The following is a 24,187-nucleotide window of genomic DNA, read 5'->3' on the forward strand; positions in this document are numbered from 1 at the left end:
CATATTTGGTATCGCCGTATCACCGTAACAATCCGTTATTTAGGCCTCTTAAAGTGACTTGAAACCTGAGCAGGTCCCTCAGTAGCAGTATTTTGCGTTTTTTATGAAAATGTGAAAAATCGCACCTAACGTTCAAAGCCCCATAGCATCCTACAAATATAAGAGTATGCATAAAAAACCATGTCTACATAAAGTAGACATTCGGTGATCATTAGGTATTAAGTTATTTTGCTGTTATGACTATGTGTGGAAAAAGTAGAACATTTTGAAGTTCGAAAATTGAGAATTTTTCCAAATTTTCACCAAATATCTGATTTTCTCATAAATAAATGCAAAACATACCTCCAAAATTTTTCAACTATCATGAAGTACAATGTGTCACGAGAAAACAATTTTAAAATCACTCTGATATGTTAAAGCGTTTCAAAGTTATAACTATTTATAGTGACACAGGGCATATTTGAAAAAATGGGCCGTGTCAGGAAGGTGAAAAGTGGCTTCGGCGTAGCCTCTTGCAGTGCAGGGGTGATAGTGCCACTGCTAACCATCCAAAGTACCATGGTTGGAAATGACTATGTAAAAAGGTTAAAAGACCAGGATCTAAATTGTTGGGGACCTTGGCAGCAAGGTGGCAGCTATATATTGCAGTTGACGGCTACTTGACAGCTGCCAAAAACAACTCCTGCATCCATCCCATTATTGTGTAGTACAGTGCCCACGGTATAGTATATTATGATATAATGAGCCCCAAAAGAAGAATATACCAGTGTTTACTCATATTAGCACTTTACTTACTATGGACCTCTAAGACCTCTATGGGTTAGCATTAGGAGTGTCCACTAAACCTCACAGATAATAATAGCAGGAATCCAACTTCCCTCATTTAATAAACCATCAATATGCTAATGATCTTTTTTCATTGGTGTAAGGATTTCATTCTATTTAAACTCATGCACAGCTTTATTGAGATTCCACATCTATTAATAATAGACTTCCAAATGAAACTTTAAGTAGAATGATATTTGATACCTATATATCAATTACTCATATAAAATTATCCAATAATATTTTGGGAATAACTTATAAAAAATTTTTTAAAAATGCATATACAACCACTCTTGTAATTTTTCACTTTTTATTATATCTCATCTTTTTTCATTTTTAGGTCATTCCAGCAGTACAGCAATTTATTGTTGACAAAATGGGTCAAGGTTATATTGACCCTCCCACATTTGATCTTCAATGTAGTTACATGGACTCCACCTCCAGCGTACCCCTGATATTTGTCTTGTCATCTGGAGCCGATCCTTTGGAACTGCTAATTAATTTTGCAGAAGAGCAAGGTGATAATTATTATCCTTCAGATTCGTACAATTTAATTGGGATTTGAATTTTTTTCTCAAAATTAGTTAAATGAATGCTCATTTACTCTTGTCCCCTGAATGCAAGTTTCCAAAGAGTGCTTACAAAAGAATGAATGTCCAAAAAAATTTTTATATTATTGGTTGAAAAGGAAAAGTTTACAAAACAATCTTCTCTGACATTATTTCCTTCCCTGTAGCTATATGCAGAGGTTTTGCTTTACAAACTCCTTGTCTCACACTGTAAACAGATAATATCTGCATTGTTTTTAAAATTATTCCTAGATTTCTGATACAATAACAAAATCGGGCCAGTTTTAAACAGAGCTATCTTGCACCGACCTGGCTGGTTTTGCAAAAGAAAGCAGGCACAGGGCGGGACCACCTCCACCGCACCCCTCTACGCCCCCTCCACGCCCACATGGCATGGATGGACTGTATTCACAGTGAAAACTGCCATAGAACCAGTGATAAATCTCGCCTCATGGTTTTATTGTAACTTAACATACTTCAGAATTTTATATGGGGGCATATGGTTTTATTTTCTATGCATATGACCTTTACAGAAAAAAAATACACTTTATGGGGGAGATTTATCAGTACTTCTATGCCAGTTTTCTGCATTGAAATAATCACAATTCCTTGTGCACTGCAAGTACTTGCGATAAATGCCTGAACTACGTAAGGCGTGGTGTAGTTTTGCCCGGCAGAATAGCCACTTGATGGATTCGCATCTTGACATCTAATCATTTTTAGGTATCTGCCACGGAGAGTGGGCTTGGACTTTACCATGCCCCATGCGCACGTAGCACCATGTCTGATGCTGAATGATTAACCTGGTGCAGTATAAGACTGGCAAGTTATACTTTGTACCTCCTGTTACTTGGTCTAGTTTTCTGTGCCACAGTATAGAATGTTCTGTTGTACAGGCTGTTCTGTTGTACACTATTTTTTTTCGCCCATGCCCCTAGTTAATGAGGCCTCTTTTTTGGGGACACAAGGCATCTTAGGTGGAAATTACTCCAGCTTTCTAGTTTTCTGGTGTAGACCGATTAATACATCTCCCCCAATGTGCTGCCATAAAGGCTCCTGCATGCTACTAACAAGGTATAATAAATTAATTATTTGGATTTTATTTTAAAGGATTTAACCTTCAAGATATACAAAAGAAAATATAGAGCATAAGAAATAACAGCCACTGCATCATTGTCAGTATTAGAAAATTAAAGTGAGAATGAGAAGCAAGACGAGAAGTCAGTTACATATTTGTGTGATGGAAACACCATTATTTCTGACAACCTGCCAAGTTTCAGCAAGCTATTAGTGAAAGAATATGAAAACAAGCCAAATAATCACATTTCAGTTTAGTCCAAACAAACTATCGTTTCAGAATTTCACTTTCTCCAATTTGATCTTTTTTGTGTTCTTGTAAGCCATTACTCTCGGCTATGTCCTAAATTTTTCAGGGGGCATAACATTTTACCTTTATTAGGTAACATTTTCCCATCTATTTCTCCCCCTCGCATAAATAGTAATTCAGAACACTGATATGCTTAAACAACCTGCAGATTTTAGAAGAAAGGAAACTGACAGCTATTACTCGGTTTATTGCCAATTTGTTAGGCTACTTATTTTATGATTTTTGTAGGTAGTGACTGTACCTATTACAAGGAAATGTGGTACAATTTGATAGTAGATAATTGGTTGTTGTCTGTCTGCTTAAGTCACTTTTTTTTGTCCATATGAAAACAAGAATCAGTATTTTTCAGGGGAGATACAGATAATTAAACTAGAATCTTTATCCTTCCAGGGAAAATTGAAGACCAAAAACTCAATTCATAAATGTTGACTAAATTTATTATAGTAAAAGAAATAGTTACAATTCCACTTACAGGCGGTCCCCTATTTAAGAACACCCGGCTTATAGGCAACCTCTAGTTACAACCGGACCTCTGGATGTTGGTAATTTACTGTACTTTAGCCTTAGGCTACAATAAACAGCTATAAAAGTTATCACAGGTGTCTGTAATGAAGCTTTATTGTTAATCCTGATTCTTGTGACAGTACAATATTTTTAAAATCCAATTGTCACAGAGATAAAAAAAAATTGTCTGGGGTTACAATTATAAAATTTACAGTTCCGACTTACATGCAAATGTAACTTAAGAACAAACCTACAGAATGTTCGTTGGAACTGCCTGTATTTTATTGGTTGCGTAAAGATACAATTACAAGCTACTTATATTAGGTAGTAAAGATGAGGCGTCTGCCAGATATCATGGAAGCTCATCATGTTAACATTAAAGGGGTATTCCGGGAATATGAACGTCTGATACAAAAACCCCTGATGCTATAAATAAATGAATGTAACAAAACTCAATGTCATTAGTCACAAAATGGAGCTTAATTAATTTGATTTTAGGCTCCGTTTTGTGACTAATGACGTTGAGTATTGTTACATTCATTTAGTTATATCATCATGGATTTTTGTGTCAGACGTTCATATTCCCGGAATACCCCTTTAATAACTAACATTCACAAAATGTCTACTTTATGTGGACATGTTTTTTTTTTGCATTCACTAATTTTTGTATGTTGATGTTATAGGTCTTTGAACGTTAGGTGTGATTTTTCACATTTTCATAAAAAACGCAAAATGCTGTTATTGACGGACCTGCTCAGGTTTCAAATCACTTTGAGAGACCTAAATAAAAGTAAAACCCCATAAAGTACTCCAGTATTAAATCTACACCCCACAGTGTATGTAAAACAATTTTTATGAAGTTTGTTAACCCTTTAATTGTTTTACAGGGGTTAAAACAAAATCGGATGCAATTTTAAATTAACATTTTTTGGGCCAAATGAATGTGTTTTTCATAAAATGTACAAATTCTCAGTGGATAAAATACCAAAATGCCCCACAAAGTTTGATACCCAATCTCTCCTGAGTATAAAGATCCCCCATATGTGGTGGTAACCTGCTGTATGGGCACACGCCAGGGAACTGAAGGGAGTCTGCGCCATTCACAGCAGATTATCCATTGTCCATTTAAAAGGTTATACAATCTTTATTTTTTTGGCAATTTTGACATATAAGGGCTTATTATTTGCAACATGAGATGCGCTTTACAAATGCTTCATTTCAGTGGGTCATTAGCTTTTATTAACTCTTGAATGTATGGGTGAAAAGAAAATTTTCAATTTTGGTTTCCTTTTTTTTTGTACTTTTTTGGGGCCGTACACTAAAATACTATATTATCTTTATTCTATAGATCACTACGATTACGGTGATACCTCATTTATATAGTTTTTATATATTTTTACAATTTTACAATATAAAGAAAATCTCATTTGTTTTTCTATCGTCATCTTTTCAGAGATATAACTTTAATAAAATTTTTGGTTGACAGAGCTGGTTTAGGGCTTACTTTTTACATGTTGAGTTGTCCTTTTCATTGGTACCATTTTGGCACACATAACTTTTTTTGATCACTTTTTGAAACATTTTTGTGAAAGGATTTTATGAAAAATTTACATTCTTGGAAAGTTGTTTTGTTTTTACGGCGTTCACCGAGCGGGTCCAATAAGGTTTCTTAGTTATTGTACAGATTGTTACAGACGCGTCAATACCAAATATGTGGGGTATTTTGGCGATTTTCAGTTTTTTTTTTTTACTTTATGTCTACTTACTGTCTAAATGAGTAATTGTCCTCGTTTCTATCCTTACCTATCACAGAACAAAACAACTCGGACCTGAAGAGGGGGAAATTCTCCCCGAAATGTGTAGTCCAAATTTATGATAAACATGCACTTATTCTGTCAACATTGTGTATTATAAATAACAGCGCGATACCCCATCTGGTTACCCACACTCTATCTTGACACTTTTGATCAGGAGATTTTTCCTGTATACCAGTATCTGCAGCAGCTAACAAAAAGGTACCCTCCCACAGTAAACAACAGGTACATTACCGTTACCAAGTAAGGCTACATGCACACTGCCGTGTGCCCGCCGCACAGTAGCACGGCGGGCACACGGCAGCGCGGGGAGAGGAGGAGGAGGTGAGCGCCGCTCACCCCGCCCCTCTCCATAGGAAGATACAGCACATGGCGCCGTATCACAGGAAAAGATAGGACATGTCCTAACTTTTCCCGGGCTACGGGGCGGTACGGTGCCGCACGTGTGCCGTACGATGCCTTCAGCCCATAGAAGTGTATGGGGGACGTATATCGGCTGTATATACGTCCCCATACATGTGTGTGAATGCAGCCTAACACTCATCTTGGTAGTAGTCCAACACCTCCCTATTTTTACATAGCCCCCCATTGTTTATACATGGAGCGCAGTGTATTCCCTCTCTATCACATAACTTGATCATGTCTAGTGTATCCAGAGGTAATTCCAAAGCTTAAGCCTTGTTTGGTATTTATCTAGCAGATTCGTATTTCTCCTGATATTGTGCTGGCAATCTATCTCCATTTTATCTTGGATTAAGAGGAACAGCAGCTGTAGAATCAATGTGCGATAGCATTATTCTTGGTGAATGGTTTGATTTTCTGTAAGAACACAGACAAGCAAAAGATTTGTATTGCCTTACTAGAAAACCTTCGGCCCAGAATGTCTTCTATCACTTCTTTCTGCTTAGAACTTCTTTCCAGAGGTAAACACATTATTTTACCGAGGTGTTTTTTTTTCGTACAGAGATGGGTGGAATGAATCTTCAAACTATTTCACTGGGTCAAGGTCAAGGTCCTATTGCTCGCAAAATGATTGAGAAGGTAAGGTTATTTTCATGAAATTACATGACTTCAACTAAACTATGTTAGCTATACGTAACCATACATTTTCCAGGTCTATATGTTGAGCAATATGAGAAAGAGATGATCATAAACACCCCGATGATTCTGCCATATTTACTATAATCTGTACCAGAAGAACGCCAGAGAATGAAATCTCCACCGACCTGGCAGAGATCCTATCTGGATCTACTAAGAGTTGAGACACTGTGGTTTGTCTTGCCTCTGACCATTCTTAGAAAAACCTATTAATTCTTTATTTCACTGAACTTTCAGTTTTCAGGAATAACTTACCTCCATTTTTGCATGCATGTAATCTTCATTGTTTGAGGCTTATCCGAATGTAAAACTGCTCCAAAGACTGCAGAGGCTCAACCTTGTTCACCTGGCATTTACTCTGAAATCTCTCTTGAGCAGATTATGTGAAAGAAACTCAGCACTAATGCAAAAAATATCCACATTAACATATTTCATTGGATCAGTAAATATTCAGTATGAACCATATGCCTATTTGAGTATGGCTTAATAGCTAGCAGTTCTCCCCACTAGTGCTGTTATGTTAAAGCACTGGGGTCCTCTATTTCAATTCAACTTATGGTTGTTTAAAGCATTACATTAGAAAATATTGTAAATTTGTAGAAGATTGAACTATGTTTAAAAATTGAAAAAAATGATTCAAAAGGACTGGGAAATATAACAGAAAGACTAAACTTCTTTCCCTACTGGATCCACTTGTGTCTTTGATTAAGAAAAAATTGTTTTAAAAACGCTCAGTTTTTTTAACCACCCTAAGGCCTCAAGTGCATGACTGTTTTTTTTTCCCACATAAAAATGTGCACCACAATGGTTTTCATATGTTCTAAAAATGTCCCCATTCACTATAATAGAAAATACAGCGATCCATATGGTCACGGTTTTTCTCATTGTACCGTGAACATGACGTGAGACTGCAATGTCCTATTTTTTTACATTTTTACATCATGTTGTCTCCATAGAAGTCTATTGGACCTTAAAAAAATATGGAACGTATTTGGTGGCATTTTGTTGCTCACCATTTACGTACCCTTTTTCAGTTGGGTATCCACACTTGTGGGAGGAATTTCTGGCAGGTTTTTGTACATGTCAGAAGAGGGATGTAGTGAAGCGATGAAGTGAAGTAAAAGCCAGAATCCATAGCAAGAAACAGCCTTGGAGTCTAACCACGCTCTCAATAAAGACAAAATGGAAGCTGGGATGTTCAAGGGACAATATTTTGGGTTGGGCTAAGCAAGTGAAATCGTTTGCCAGCCCTCTTTTTTTAAAGTTGGAAAAAACGGGAACGCAGAATGCATACGGTTACGTGCATGAGGCTAAAGGCAATATCTGCAATAAATTTATATTTTCAAATTACCGAGTGAAATTTATTAAAGTGTTAGTGAAACAGAAATATGACATTTCTATATGTCCCACTTAACCTCATCCCCAAAAAATATGATTTATAAAGTGTAATAGCAGTCATAAAGAAATAAAGGACAATATCATAATTGAATAGTGCTGTGGTATGTGAGCTCTACAAGATGGAAAAACTATTCAGAGCCAACCTAAAATAGCATATATAGTGGTGAATTCAGAAATACAGCATTACTAACTGAGGCTTTTGTGTAAAATTGTATGTACACACATTGTGCCAAACTGGATAATGCAGAAACTATTAGGAAATCACTGAGTAGCTGTACAGGATAAGTGCTAGTTCAGAAATAACACAGTAACCTTATCATTTCATCCCATAAATTCACAATAGGATAAAAATGACAGAGGTGGCGGCTCTGCTATCAAGGAATATAGTAGAAAAAGCCACGGAATCCAGCAGAGAGCACCAGAGGGCTTACAGGTCCAGAACTTAAGGGGAAAACATATTATTTATAATATTAAGGCTATATTCACATGAACATGTGTTTTCTCCAGTCCTGTATTTCCGTGAAGTATGAGCCCGTATGAATGCGTATATACGTGACTTTTTTCATCCGTATGTGCACTATATTCATACCATATCCATATAAAATAAGGTGGCCTGGCAAATGATTGGCTGGCTGACAGAATGCACCTCCCACTGGCTCTGGATCTGCATGTATATACAGCAGCATACGGTGCACTACCGCATGCAGCCCATATCCAACAGTATTTTATACTTTCCCATTGACTTCCATGGGGCATACATGAGAAAATAGGACGTGCTCTCTATTTTTATACGCCTCAAAAACAGTACGGTGCACAATACGGCCATTCAATGGCAAGCTGTATTGCCCATAGAAAAGATTGGGGACGTATGGTACCCGTATGTACGTCCATATATATGCCCATTTTCACACGTTTGTGTGAATGTAGCCTTAAACTGCCTTTGTTCAATACAGAGAAGTGTTTATCCAGTCTTTACACGTGGGCAATCTTTATTAGATGGCATGGGAAAGACTCAAAACCCAGTAGATAAACTGTTTGCAGTGGATATTTGTGCTGGTTTCTATATCAACATTGAGTTGCAGACTGGTTCGTACTTAAAATTTGGTCCCATTCAGGATAATTTTGCAATACTCATGAAAGCCACTGCAAAACACACACATTTATTAATATACAGGGGATTGTCATGCAGAAGGAAGGGGGCTTGTGTGATAACAATTACACCTGTAATTACACCTGTAAAATGTACTTACCCTGAAGATAAGCCATTGTTTGGAGGAAGATGTGACTCACAATACTCTCATTGATCAACCCTTGTTGTGGATCCCTTTATAATGATTGTCAGGGAGGCTAACAAGATTCTGATCTAATGTCAATGGCCTCCCATAAAGATGGGTGATTTTAAAGTTATGGCACTTATGTGGGCCCCGAAGCCCATTCAAATATATATATATATATATATATATATATATATATATATATATATACACTCACCGGCCACTTTATTAGGTACACCTGTCCAACTGCTCGTTAACACTTAATTTCTAATCAGCCAATCACATGGCGGCAATCAGTGCATTTAGGCATGTAGACATGGTCAAGACAATCTCCTGCAGTTCAAACCGAGCATCAGTATGGGGAAGAAAGGTGATTTGAGTGCCTTTGAACGTGGCATGGTTGTTGGTGCCAGAAGGGCTGGTCTGAGTATTTCAGAAACTGCTGATCTACTGGGATTTTCACGCACAACCATCTCTAGGGTTTACAGAGAATGGTCCAAAAAAGAAAAAACATCCAGTGAGCGGCAGTTCTGTGGGCGGAAATGCCTTGTTGATGCCAGAGGTCAGAGGAGAATGGGCAGACTGGTTCGAGCTGATAGAAAGGCAACAGTGACTCAAATCGCCACCCTTTACAACCAAAGTATGCAGAAGAGCATCTCTGAATGCACAGTACGTCGAACTTTGAGGCAGATGGGCTACAGCAGCAGAAGATTACACCGGGTGCCACTCATTTCAGCTAAGAACAGGAAACTGAGGCTACAATTTGCGCAAGCTCATCGAAATTGGACAGTAGAAGATTGGAAAAACGTTGCCTGATCTGATGAGTCTTGATTTCTGCCGCGACATTCGGATGGTAGGGTCAGAATTTGGCGTCAACAACATGAAAGCATGGATCCATCCTGCCTTGTATCAACGGTTCAGGCTGTTGGTGGTGGTGTCATGGTATGGGGAATATTTTCTTGGCACTCTTTTGGCCCCTTGGTACCAATTGAGCATTGTTGCAATGCCACAGCCTACCTGAGTATTGTTGCTGACCATGTCCATCCCTTTATGACCATAATGTACATCTGATGGCTACTTTCAGCAGGATAATGCGCCATGTCATAAAGCTGGAATCATCTCAGACTGGTTTCTTGAACATGACAATGAGTTCACTGTACTCAAATGGCCTCCACAGTCACCAGATCTCAATCCAATAGAGCATCTTTGGGATGTGGTGGAACGGGAGATTCGCATCATGGATGTCCAGCCGACAAATCTGCGGCAACTATGTAATGCCATCATGTCAATATGGACCAAAATCTCTGAGGAATGCTTCCAGCACCTTGTTGAATCTATGCCACAAAGCATTGAGGCAGTTCTGAAGGCAAAAGGGGGTCCAACCCGTTACCAACATGGTGTACCTAATAAAGTGGCCGGTGAGTGTATCTATTCCAAAAGGAACAGACTCCCAACTGTAGACAGCACTGTTTCCACCTGGTTGTTTCTCCCCAGTACAGCATAGGGAACTGGTTTGGCTGGGTGAGAGGCTTGTAACTAGGGTTGGGAAGTAAGAGTTCTTCTTACGGAGACTGCCAATAAAGGTCACCGTGTAGGCGTGTGGAGTCTTATAGCCATGGAGGCTCCATAAGGGGGTTTCTGGGAAAATAAGAGAGTTCATTCATATATATATATATATTTTTAACAAATAAAATGTCTGGCTCTTACATCTATATTCTGCACCGTAGAATACAAAGTTACAAGTCGAGTCATGGTAACAGCAAGTCATCATTATGATTCATGTAGAAAACTCTCTAGGCAGCATTATCTAAACTGTATATTAATTTAATATCATATATAAAGTGTTTCTTTTAGTAATGACTTTTTATCACTGTGTGAAAGATATTACAGCTATAACAACAGCAACATCATCTACATGTTTTACATCATTTCCCATAAATGTTTTACAAAGAATTTATATCAAAAGGCCAAGAATCTATTATTTCTTCCCGAAGACACTCATTTACTGCCCATTAAAATGCAAATACATCTATGGTTTTTAAATCAGGAAAATTAACATTAACAGTAGGATGATTGATTAAAGGTCACCAAGACTGTATAACTTAATTTCCAAGATAATGACACTGTTTGGGGTTTCTCCAGATTGTTAGGGATTCATAATTAATTTTAGGTGGGTTTTTAAATAACATATTTTTTCTTGATTTTTTTTTTGTAGGCAGCCGAGGAAGGTACATGGGTTGTACTTCAAAACTGCCACTTGGCCATTAGTTGGCTTGCAGATCTTGAACAAATCTGTGAAGAAGTTATCACAGATCCCGAAAAGACAAAATCCAGTTTCCGCTTATGGCTGACCAGTTATCCTTCACAAAGTTTTCCTGTATCTGTTCTGCAGAATGGAATAAAAATGACCAATGAACCCCCTAAGGGATTAAGAGCAAACTTGTTAAAGTCATACCTCAGCGATCCAATTTGTAATCCGGCTTTCTTTAATGGCTGCAACAAACCACAGGTAGGTTCCTTGTACTGTGTCACTGCACTCAACACGCTCATTAGTATCTAGGCCAAGCATTCTCAGAGCCTGACTAGATCAGGGGACAACTGAAGTTGAAACCAGTAACAACTTGGTATTCTGGGAAACTAATAATCTTACTAATGGTTTGCATTATTCTGCTCTTTGATTCCATGTAAGATGTAGCTATTTAATTAAGAAATAATAAATCATTAGGTATCCAGCAACTCAGCTGAAAGACTCCAGAAATGTTGAAATGTCACCTAGTTAAAGGGAATGTATCCACCAGAAACTGGCATGCTATTTATATCATAAGTTCCTATGATATAAATATGATTTTTTGGCTGCTATTTTCCATTTTCTGTATCTTGCTTTTCTGCATTGTTTAATATACAAGCACAGGATGTGGGGAGTTCTAATAATCATTAGTGGGCGGCAGAGTTAATAAAAAATCTTTGAGACTGTACAAGTCTGAAATTGCAGTTGACTCCCATTTATTTCAGCTACAATAAATAACATGCAACCGGATCTACTGTCTATTCAGGAAACACACAAAGGAATTATACAGCCCCAATATGCTAGTCCAAGTTGTAGTATTATAGATAAAATAATTAGCTACATCTAAAATAAATTATCATATGCTGAATAAATCCAAAAGCAATTACGGTCCGCAATTGCAGACCTAATCTTTGAAGCAGAACTCTATATACAATATTGGCGGCTGAATTTACTATCACGTTTGCTCCACTTTTTAATGATAAGTGGCAGAAGATTTGTGCCCACCACACAATTGTCCATTTTACTACCACTTTGCGCCAGAAAGAAGAGCTTTTTTATAGCTTCATGTTATGCATAAGCAAAATGCAAAGTGAATAATGAAAATTGGAATTTAAATTATATTAATATTCGATGTGACCTCCCTTTATGATCCGAACTCTTTCGTGTGTTTTAGTCCTAAAACTGAATCAATTCTTCTCCGGTTACATGCAGCTTTTAAAGGATGTCTGCAGGGAAATTGTTCCATACTGGTGAAGTAACCACAGATTTCTGTAGCTTTGTTCAGATCCTTCAGCCTCTTCCCATACAGACTTAAAGGGGTTGTCCACTTTCAGCAAATAATTGATATTGTTTGTTTATGATAAAGTTTTACAATTTTCCAATATACTTTCTGTATCAATTCCTCACCAGATCTCTGCTTGCTGTGCTTCTATAGAAAGCTTCTACGTTTACTTCCGGTGGATATAATCTGTCCATGGTCATGTGATGGACATGCAGGTTTACGAGCCATTATATCACACAGCTCCTATTACTCTCAATGATAATAATGGTTTGTGCGCCTGTGTGTCCATCACATTACCATGGACAGATTCTATCCACTGGAAGTAAATAGAGAAGCTTCCTTAGTAGGACAGCAAGCAGAGATCTAGAAAACCATGAGGAATTGATACAGAAAGTACGGTATATTGAAAAATTATTATTATTATTAGAGATGAGCGAGCACTAAAATGCTCGAGTGCTCGTTATTCGAGACGAACTTTTCCAGATGCTCGAGTGCTCGTCTCGAATAACGAGCCCCATTGAAGTCAATGGGAGACTCGAGCATTTTTCAAAGGGACCATGGTTCGGGAATAAAATGTGTTAATTAATTGAAAAAGAATGTCTTCTGATAAGTTAGCAGATGTATGCAAACATCTGCAATCTATTCTTCACTGTTCCGCGCGTATATTATCTCCCGACAAGTTAACAGATGTGAAGAACAGTGAAGAATAGAATAAAAACAGTGACCACAGGATCATTTAAGTGAAAAACACAGTGAAGAATAGATTGCAGATGTTCTGCACATCTGCTTACTTGTCGGGAGATACGCTGTCCCGGGATCCGCTGCTCTTCTTCCACTGAAGTCTCCCCGATGTCTCCGTGCCCCTCGATGTCTCCGTGCCCCTCGATGTCTCCGTGCCCCTCGATGTCTCCGTGCCCCTCGATGCCTCCGTGCCCCTCGATGTCTCCGTGCCCCTCGATGTCTCCCCGTGCCCCTCGATGTCTCCGTGCCCCTCGATGTCTCCGTGCCCCTCGATGTCTCCGTGCCCCTCGATGTCTCCGTGCCCCTCGATGTCTCCCCGTGCCCCTCGATGTCTCCCCGTGCCCCTCGATGTCTCCGTGCCCCTCGATGTCTCCGTGCCCCTCGATGTCTCCGTGCCCCTCGATGTCTCCGTGCCCCTCGATGTCTCCGTGCCCCTCGATGTCTCCGTGCCCCTCGATGTCTCCCCGTGCCCCTCGATGTCTCCCCGTGCCCCTCGATGTCTCCGTGCCCCTCGATGTCTCCGTGCCCCTCGATGTCTCCGTGCCCCTCGATGTCTCCGTGCCCCTCGATGTCTCCGTGCCCCTCGATGTCTCCCCGTGCCCCTCGATGTCTCCCCGTGCCCCTCGATGTCTCCCCGTGCCCCTCGATGTCTCCCCGTGCCCCTCGATGTCTCCCCGTGCCCCTCGATGTCTCCGTGCCCCTCGATGTCTCCGTGCCCCTCGATGTCTCCCCGTGCCCCTCGATGTCTCCCCGTGCCCCTCGATGTCTCCCCGTGCCCCTCGATGTCTCCCCGTGCCCCTCGATGTCTCCCCGTGCCCCTCGATGTCTCCGTGCCCCTCGATGTCTCCGTGCCCCTCGATGTCTCCGTGCCCCTCGATGTCTCCGTGCCCCTCTATGTCTCCCCGTGCCCCTCGATGTCTCCCCGTGCCCCTCGATGTCTCCCCGTGCCCCTCGATGTCTCCCCGTGCCCCTCGATGTCTCCGTGCCCCTCGATGTCTCCGTGCCCCTTGATGTCTCCCCGTGCCCCTCGATGTCTCCGTGCCCCTCGATGTCTCCCCGTGCCCCTCGATGTCTCCGTGCTGCCGCTGCCCCATGTCTCTGTGCTGCTCACCGTGTTCTTCACACATATATATTGTTCTTCACATACTATTTTGTTCGCACCGTTCCGCGCGTATCTTCCGACAAGTAAGCAGATGTGCCGAACATCTGTAATCTATTCTTCACTGTGTTCTTCACTGTGTTTTTCACTTAAATGATCCTGTGTTCACTGTGTTCACTGTTTTTATTCTATTCTTCATTGTTCTTCACTGTGTTTTTTTAATTAAATGCTCGATCTCGAGCAGGGGAAATACTCGTCCGAGCAACGAGCCGTCTCGAGTACCTTAATACTCGAACGAGCATCAAGCTCGGACGAGTATACTCGCTCATCTCTAATTATTATTATACTGAAAATTATTTACTGAAACCCCTTTAATGCTATGGAATTCTAGACATACTAAATAGGGGGGATTTATCAATACTTGTAAGCATGTTTTCTTTGTACATTGCAAATATTTACCCCCATATGCCAAATTTATTCCTAGTGGGCATGCAGGGGCATAAAGGTGACTGTGCTGGGTTGCAGAATGGCCCAGAAAGGGGCGCTTTTTTTAACTTGCTGTAGCCTGCTCCAGTTCTTGTTTCTTGTTATAGTTGTTATAGTTCCTTCTAAAATTAACTTTTAAAATTATTACGAGGAGTTTGAAAGGCTACTAGGATGGTTTCCAGAGCCCCTATGTGCTGCAGCTTCACAGGTCATTACAGTGTCTTCCCCCCCCCCCCCCTCAGCTCTCTCAGCACTTCACCTCTCCCTCTGTTTGATGTAATCTCGCCCTAGCACAGGAAGTTCCAGCACATGGTGGAAGGGGGAAGTACACCCTGTAACAGACTGGGAATTTGTAGTATTGAGGGGCTCTGGGAAGCACCATATACAAGCTTATCCACATAATTTAAAAAGTTGATTTTAAAAAGAAGGAGGCAATGGATAATAGATATAAAGTATTTAATAGTTGTTACGAACTGTCAATTTATTTATATCTTCTAGATGAAAAAAAAATAGGGGCCAGAATGAGAGAACTTTATAACAAAATTCACTAATACAGTAGTTATGGTAATGAGATTGTGAAACCTAGGCAATAAATAATGAAATACTGACCTTTCTGTATATCTCTAGCACATTGGAATTGGCAGGTCCATACTGAACACATAGGAAGGGAATACAAACTATAAGAAACAGGAGGATTGTTGTATCGTCATCAAACTGTCAAAAAAAATGATACTTCTAAGAATCGGGGATATCTCTTTGCTGCAATGCCAAGGAATCTCTTGACTTGAATGTCAACAAAAATCCTGTCACATCAGTCAGATTTCTCATCTCGCAGTTTATTCTGTTGTATGTTTGCTGCAGTGTAACCTTGTCGTGCTTGAAAGATAGTTGAACTATTGCAAAAATATCCTGCACCGTGTAATGACTTGTTCAATATGTCAGTGTTCTGGTTTCATAAATGTACAGCACAATGTGGATGACGTTCCATTTGTCACTTTAGCTAGAAGAGAGGAGTATACTCGTATTGCCGGGTTTATTACTGTGTTGTTTACTTTATATATACATTAAAATCAATAACTTTCATAGTTCTTCAAAATCCCATGTAAACTGCTACAATGGGAGATTGATTTTATGAAAGTGTCACTGGTCTTCAGTCACTAAGAAAAAAAGCTCCCTATTGGGTATTTTATATTTTTTAACAAGATCGCTAAATGTACTGTACTGTAAAAGTTCCCAGCAACGGAATGTGAAGTTTTATTGGTCATTACTGCTTTTCTAGACATCAATACAAACATTTTGTTCTTCAGCATAATAAAGCTGTGGCTCTGTCCTACTAAATCTTGTGTAAGAAATAGTTCTACACACGATTTTAGATGAATATTAGATGACTATTGGAGTCATTTAGATAATGCAGATATAAGATGAACCTAGCATTGGATGGTCTGTGTGGATAGAAGACAGCATTAGTCATAAGATGCCAAATTAATTATACAACCTGAGGTATTGGACCTGTAATGTAACCAAGAACATTCCCATTTATTCATGGTAACAAAGAACTCTTACAAAAATCAGTAGTATATGCAACATCCCCCACCGGGGCCTAGCCTTTTCTTGGGGCCTGGAGACAGCCGGGGCCCGCAGTACCTGAGTGGCTGGCGGTTGCGGCATGGGCACGCTAGTGTCACGGTGCTTGGTATGGGGACCGGAGGGTCCAGCTCCAACTCTTCCGGGGCCGGGTCATCACCCCACTGGTAGGCGGCTGCCCGTTGTGAAGTTTTCGGCGGAGCCTCCGGATAGGGCTCATCCGCCAGGCCACCCCCCACCACAGAGGACCTACGGGATCCGTTCGCACTTGCGGTGGGAGAGGGGACCGGGGTACTCCCCTGGACCAGGCCTGGCCCATGGATAGCGAGGGGACCCGTGCTAACAATCACAGTAGATGGGGCACTCAAGTGGGTCACTGCCTGGGGATCGGCAGGTTGAGTAGTGAACCGCTGGGCCTCATTCTCTCGGCTTCGCTGGTCAGAGACAGTGTCTCTGAGATGCGGACGGAGGGCTTCACCTCTGCCCAGAGGCTGCAGGGTTGCCGGTGCTGCAGGCTGTTTCTCCGGAACAGACTCAGTCTTCACAGGTGGTTGGACAGGTGCCGGAACTAGAGCAGGAGCAGCCAGAGGATCGGTACCAACAGCAGGAACAGCAGGATGGTCGGCAGCTGCAGTAGGCCCAGGCGCTAGCTTGACGGGAGTGGTGCCTCCACGTGGGGCCGCGGCACCAGCATAGTGGCCGGGAGATGCAGCAGGAACCACTCGGGTAGTCTTCGGACCGGCTGAGCGGAGACCATTTTCACCGTCTCCAGTGCCTCCAGGAACTCCGTTTCCTCAGCAGGGGTTAGTGGTCTAGCTCCCCGCATGGTGCTGACCTCTCTGCCCAGAGTCCACAGCAGTTCTGGCACTTCAATGAGGCGGGGCAGGAAGTCCGCTTCGTGCCAGGGAGTGGAGTCCAAGCCTTTTCTGCCAAGAGCTGTGGCAGGCTCTATTTTCTCCTGCGCCACAGGAGGTGGGGTTCGCGCCATCCACGCATGGGTGGAGCTTGATGACTCATCGGGTTTGCCCGCCTGTGAAGGTTTTATCGGGGTGGAATTATTTGCTGCGCCACAGTCTCGTGAAGTAACACTTCAACCGCTCCTGCACCAACTGTAACAGCGCTGACAGAGTCCGTTGGCAGGGATTAACCCCCGGATTGCTGGAGCGATGCTTGACAGCGCGTGGCAGCAGTAATAAAGTCAATGTGAAATATAGCACAAAGTCACTTGGGCCTATACCCGAATGGCAGCAGGGTTAGGCAGCACAACAGTTTCTTAATAAAGTACAGTCTTTAGTGCCAGAATAAGGCACAGAAGTAAAAATCCTGTTCGTGACGCCACTTGCAACATCTCCCACCGGGGCCAAGCCTTTTCTCAGAGCTCTACTGTCTCACTGCTTGGTCTGACTGACTAGTCTTTCCGACTGACTCTTGTCAGACTGGACTCCTGACTGACTGCACTATCTGTCTCTCCTCACTACTCTAACTGAACTGTCTGACTGACACTTGTCAGTCTTCTGAACTATGACTGACTCCTGTCAGACTGGTTTCTCTGTCAGACTGGTCTCTCTGGCACTCTCCAACCGTCACTTCTCCTCAGCTCCTGGTCAGGTGGTGGTTACTCCTCCAATTACATCCCAGCTTACAATACAATATGATAACAGGTGTGATTGGCTGATGGAATGACATCACATTAAACAATTAACTCCTGCCTTACCAGGCAGGATCTACCGCTGCAGTGTTCCCCGTGTTGTGTAGTGACCTACTGTGGGGTTGATCAGACTCCACACAGATTGCAAGCTACATATTGGGACATATTCTCAATAACCCCTCTGCCTTGTAGCGACCCATTAGTTCCATATACAATGGGGTACATTTACTTAGGACCTTGCGTCACGTATGTGTCACACATGACTTATTTGTGTCGCAGCTGCAATATACCCATGAAGAGCTTTGGCATCTATCATTATTAATAAAACACTTTTATATTGGAACACAATTCTTTATTTATTCAACAACATTTATTCTGGATTGGCTGGTATAAGTTCATTTGCATGCTTTCTTTCCAGGGAGTATTGCCTAAGAAATAAGTTCCCATATTCCTCTGTGTCTCTACAATGATACAATGTACCCTCTATTATTAATAAAACACTTTTATATTGGAACACAATTCTTTATTTATTCAACAACATTTATTCTGGATTGGCTGGTATAAGTTCATTTGCATGCTTTCTTTCCAGGGAGTATTGCCTAAGAAATAAGTTCCCATATTCCTCTGTGTCTCTACAATGATACAATGTACCCTCTATTATTATATTAACCTGTAATCCACATTTCTCACCAAGATGAACACTATTTATATATTGGAAACTACACAGCTGTAGAATATTATTCCTAGAATCTGATTACCATACTATTAATACTAATAGATTTATGGAGCATCATTACTTTGCATAGGCTACATGACCTGATAGAAAGAATGGTACAATATTAGAGCAGGAGACACCCTTATTACACAAACATTTTAAGTCTATCATTTAAAGAAGATCCTATAATAGAAAAATCAGGCAGAGAAAGATGTTTCTTGCTTTGTGTGCCAGGTTTTTTTTGTGTATAAGTCATAAAAAAGTTACAATTCCTGGTAAATGCTAAGGAATTTGCTCCTTTTTTGTCATTTTTACCCAACACAAGCCATTATTAAAAGAAGTGTGCATAGCAGGGCGAGGTATAAGACAAGCTGCCCTGGCATGGCAAATTGCGCCAAAAAATTACAGTACATTATAACTGAAATCTATGCCAGGTTGGACCAGTATGTTACACGAGTGTTAAGCTGGAATTACTAAGAAGTCATAACTTCTTAGTAATTCTGGTATGTCACACATTGGGGCAGATTTACTTACCCTGTCCATTCGCGATCCAGCGGCTCGTTCTCTGCGCTGGATTCAGGTCCGGACGGGATTCATTAAGGTAGTTCCTCCGCCGTCCACCAGGTGGCGCTGCTGTGTTGAAAAGCATCGGAACGCCCTGGAATACACCGAGCCGGGCTAATTGAAGGTAACTGCAAGCTCCGCGACATATTTTTTTTTTAAATGCGGCGGTTTTTCCGAATCCGTCGGGTTTTCATTTGCCCATGCCCCCTGATTTCCGTCGCGTGCATGCCAGCGCCGATGCGCCACAATCCGATCGCGTGCGCCAAAATCCCGGGGCAATTCAGGGGAAATCGGCACAAATCGGAAATATTCGGGTAACACGTCGGGAAAACGCGAATCGGCCCTTAGTAAATGACCCCCATTGGGTATGCCAATAATTATGACTGCCACACAAATTGTGTATGTGATTGTGATGACAAATGTATTTAACATCTTTAAGATTAATATCACAATATATATGGACATAAGCCTAACCCTTTGTTATGTGTGTGGTCTACCAACATAACATACGGTATGTGGTATACAGTATGAGCATTTCCTGGCATATTTATGTCAAAGCCCATACAAGCTAAAATGATATGACTGACATTGAGCAATCTGTATGTCAAAGGGTTAAATGCTACCCAAAAGCAACCATTGTTTTATAATATTCCCTGGAAAGGAGAAGCTTTTTATCTATTGTTTTCTTATTTTACAACACATTTGGCCAGGAATGTCCTGTCCACCTTATTTCAATGAATGTGATTTCATTTGACGAGACATATTCTTGTCATTGTCAAACTTCAACAGCCAATTCTCCCTGCAGCTGAAGAAAACAGCAGGAACTGCATTAGAAGAATTAAGACTGGGAAATAGGAATGACTGGAGAAGATTGCATTATGTCCAGAGGTGGACAAGATATCCTACACATTTAGGAAGGTGTCCATCTAAATTTAGCAAAAGTGGTAAGAAAAAAAAGTAATGAATTGATTTATTGGACAAATGAATTCATTTTTATGGAATTGCTTTTAAATGAAGGTTTCTGCCACACTAAGATCTCTCACATCTAACCTATTAGACATGTTGTCTGAGAATTAAAACGAGTTTTACGTTACTAAATAATCCCTTGATTTCAATGTCTTTTTGTCACATTACATTTGTGTGAGAGAGATGAATAGTGCAATACATTTTCTAAATAGAGTATGGCAATTCTGGCTGTAAATGAACAGAATGTGCTTGAGGTGGATGTGTAATGCACAGCCTGTCCTTGGCTGTCATTGTCCATCTAGCTATGTTTGGACCACTTAGCAACCATTCCACTGTTAACTCTCACTCTTCGCTTTCAACTTCTTAAAGAGCTTGTACGACATGAACTGTGTTTATTGCAGACAGAAATATAAGCAATCCAGTTTAAGAACTATATATATGAGACATTAAAAAACACTGGATACAAATCAAGAATGATGCATTTCCACAGTCTTCTATAAGTGTTAGGCTATGGGCAACAATTTTGCAAAAAACAATACATTGCCCTTTGCTATGTACATCAAAGGTAGGGTTGAAAGTATGGAACTTATTCACAGAGAAATCTTCATTATTCATTCTTCATTACTGGGAAAATTGGGGATCTGCCTTGCAAAATCTTGCAGGGCTTTATGGCGGATATGGACTCACAGGGTTGGGAAGAACATGGAATAAATTTGAATGGGATAAAACTCATCTATTAGGCACCCATAATGCTATAAATTAATGAATACAACAAAACTCATTAGTCACAAAATTAATCTTAAATAATTTGATTTTATGATTCAATAAGTTATGGGCTTACTAAAGTAGGCAGAGTTATCACCAAGATGGCCGCCACTCAAAACTACAAGCCTGATGGTCCTTTAGTTCTCAATAACAGCTCCTCCCTCTTATGCTCTGCTCCCAGTGATGATGTAACAGACTGACCTGCTCTGTTACCATAGTAATGATGTATGTAACTGCCATCACTGCACATAACCTCCGTGAGATGACGTCTTACCACAACACTGGCCTTACTGGATGTACTACTACCAACCAACCACAGCCAAACTTAGTTGTGATCACATGACCTGCCCAGGCAGGTGCAGGACATGTGACCAGTGGCCATCTTCTGTCCTGTGTCTGCTGTTCATGGAGAAAATCATTGCACAGCTTAGAGGGCCAGTAGCATTTTAATTCTTCATTAAATGGTATGTCCACAGCATTTTTCTGCTATTAATTACATAATCGCTTATATTTTAAGGACCCATTTGTATATGAAGTATGCTTATTCCTGGAAAACCCCTTTAATTGCTAAACAGTGGAGATCTACTGATCTACAGGTGCTCCTGCGACCCATGTCCCAGATTGAAGGTGCACCCGCGTGCCTCCCTGTGTCCCTCCATGCGAGCAGCAGCTTCACTCACCTGTACTTGGTCCAGCGGCGGTCTCCACGCTCCGGCGCATGCGTCCCTGCCTCCTAGGGCATGTGCGCACCATCTCTCTAAGATTTAAAGGGCCAGCCCGCCGATGATTGGCAATGGCAGGCTGCCTTCCTTGTTAAATATCTGGCCCATGGGCAACTAGAAATACTCTGAATTTCAGAGAGCTTGATAAATCTGCCCTATTGTACCATCTAATAGCTAATTGATTGAGCACATTCAGCGAGTGTTACCCACAAATTACCTGCCATACTGAAAGATTCAGCAGGTCCTTCATTCCAACGGCCATTAAACTCTACAATAAAAGTATCGGCACCAGCAGAACAAAATTACCACCGAAAAACTGCTCGGCCTTATCGAACCCTAATTCCCATTCACCTCCATCTCCCGATTAACTCTCCCCATTAAGTGTCCTTAGTCTGCATTAGTTTACTTATGTGTTTACTCACCTATATGTAATACCGGATCAGACAGCAATGTAATTCTAAGCATTCATCAAGTAAAAAATGCTTGTTTATTAGCCCGGCCGAAAATCTTATGTCGTTCTGGCAAAACTCTTGCCTTCGACAAACTATAACAAAATATATACAGTGTAAGTGTATTTACAAAAATGTACATAATATATACAAAGCGTACTAAACATTGAATTAATGTCATGAATATCAAGCAACAATAGCGATCGCAAGTATACATAGCTTACACAATGAAAACATATAGGGGCTCATGTACTTACCTGGTCCTGTCGCAATCCAGCGGCGCATTCTCCGACAAGGATTCGGGTCTTCCGGCGATTCACTAAGGTTGTGCGCCCGATGTCCACCAGGTGTCGCTGCTGCGCCGAGGTCCGCCGGAGTTCACCATCCTAATCCTGGTGCATGTAAGTGTGTGTCAAGCGACACTTTTGTTTTTAAAAAATAGTGCGATTTTTCCGAATCCGTTGGGTTTTCCGACGGCCACGCCCCTGTTTTTCGTCGCATGCAAGCCGGTGCTAATGCGACACAATCTGATTGCGTGCGCCTAAAACCCAGGGCAATTCAGCGCAAAATGGTAAAATTCGGAAAAACGCGATTCGGATCGTTAGTAAATGTGCCCCATAAAGTCCAGCATGATGTATTATACTGTACCTTGTAATCAGCTGTCTACAATAAAAAAGAAGTTAAAAAAAAAAAGAACTACATATATGAACTATATACGCGTATATGAACTATATAAGTGTAGTTGGTAAAATAAATAATTCCTATAATATTTTAGTTTTTTGGATTGTCCCTCTAAAGACATGTATGCCATAGGGTAGGTCATAAGTGTCACTGTGGGTCCAAATATTGGAAGAAAGCTGACACATCCTCCGAAATCCCCAAAGTTAAAGAAGTTGTTCAACAAATAATTGCTACTGTTGTGTGTAATGAAAAGTCATCTAATTTTCTAATATGCTTTCTGCATCAACTCCTCACGGTTTTCTAGATCTCTGCTAACTTTGTCGAACTATATGGCAATGGGCATCTATTGAAGCGTCCAGGCCTCATTTACAACATCCTGGAGATCCTTACAACCTGCTAAACTCTGACCTGCAGAATGTTCTGTGGTGACTTCAAGAGCCATTTGATCACCTCTCCACTGCACCTACCCCCACCCCTGCATCTAGGGATTTGGAAACAAAGAACTGTTTAAATATTTGCAACACCCTCGCCGATGCAAGGCAAAGGGGTTGTTGCGAATACGTCCCACCATGTAGCTTGCAGCCTGTGAAGGGTCTGATCAACCCCATAGCAGGTCACTACATAACAACTACATAACACAGAAGAGCACTGCAGCGGTAGAGCCTGCCTGCTAAGGCAGGAGTTAATTGTTTTATGTGATGTAATATGTGTCAGCCAATCACATGTGTTATACTGTATGTCTGTGAGCTGAGATGTAATTGGAGGAGTAGCCACCACCTGACCAGTGGGAGTAACAAAACCCCTGGTCAGGAAACTTCTAGAGAGCAGTCTAATCTAGTTAGACAGGAAGACAGACTCAGAAGAGTCAGTGCAGCCAGCACACCAGACCAGAGCAGGTACCCAGCTCCCTGCCTGAGTGTAGTGAGTTAGTCAGTGAGGAAAGGGGTATCATCCTACCTTCAAGGGTGATACCTGAAGCAACCCAGGACAAGCTGAAGCATCCTTCCAGGACACAGCTATCTTCCAGCCTGCCATTGCATCCAGGCTGATGATCCATCCTGTGGCTCCCTCCAACTGCATCTCCAGCATTCTACCATTCTGTCAAGGCACGTTGTTATTGTTCCTGTCGGTTCCAATAAAGAACTGTAGGTTATTTTTGTTCAACGTCTGCCTCCGTCTGGTCCCTGCTACTATGGCCGTCACCATCGCAGGCACCCTATCCACTACACTGGGACTCACACTCCAGACCCCAAAGTGTTGCCCCAGGGAGAACCGCTATAGCAGCCTCTCCCTCATCATTTCTTGCCAACACCACCCTGCTGGAGACCT

At 41.3% G+C, this 24,187-nt stretch overlaps 1 protein-coding gene across 3 annotated transcripts in view; it reads left to right on the plus strand.

Moving 5' to 3' along the window:
- LOC140126705 (dynein axonemal heavy chain 3-like) overlaps positions 1–24,187 on the plus strand; it is an 883,215-nt gene that overhangs the window by 809,644 nt on the left and 49,384 nt on the right. For all 3 annotated transcript variants that reach the window (XM_072146467.1, XM_072146468.1, XM_072146466.1), the window contains exons 68-70: positions 1,166–1,343; positions 6,064–6,140; positions 11,085–11,378. In XM_072146467.1, the coding sequence (XP_072002568.1) occupies positions 1,166–1,343; positions 6,064–6,140; positions 11,085–11,378 (549 nt within the window). The remainder of the gene's footprint in view (positions 1–1,165; positions 1,344–6,063; positions 6,141–11,084; positions 11,379–24,187) is intronic.

This window comes from Engystomops pustulosus, chromosome 4 (assembly GCF_040894005.1).
Source record: "Engystomops pustulosus chromosome 4, aEngPut4.maternal, whole genome shotgun sequence".
NCBI lineage: Eukaryota > Metazoa > Chordata > Amphibia > Anura > Leptodactylidae > Engystomops > Engystomops pustulosus.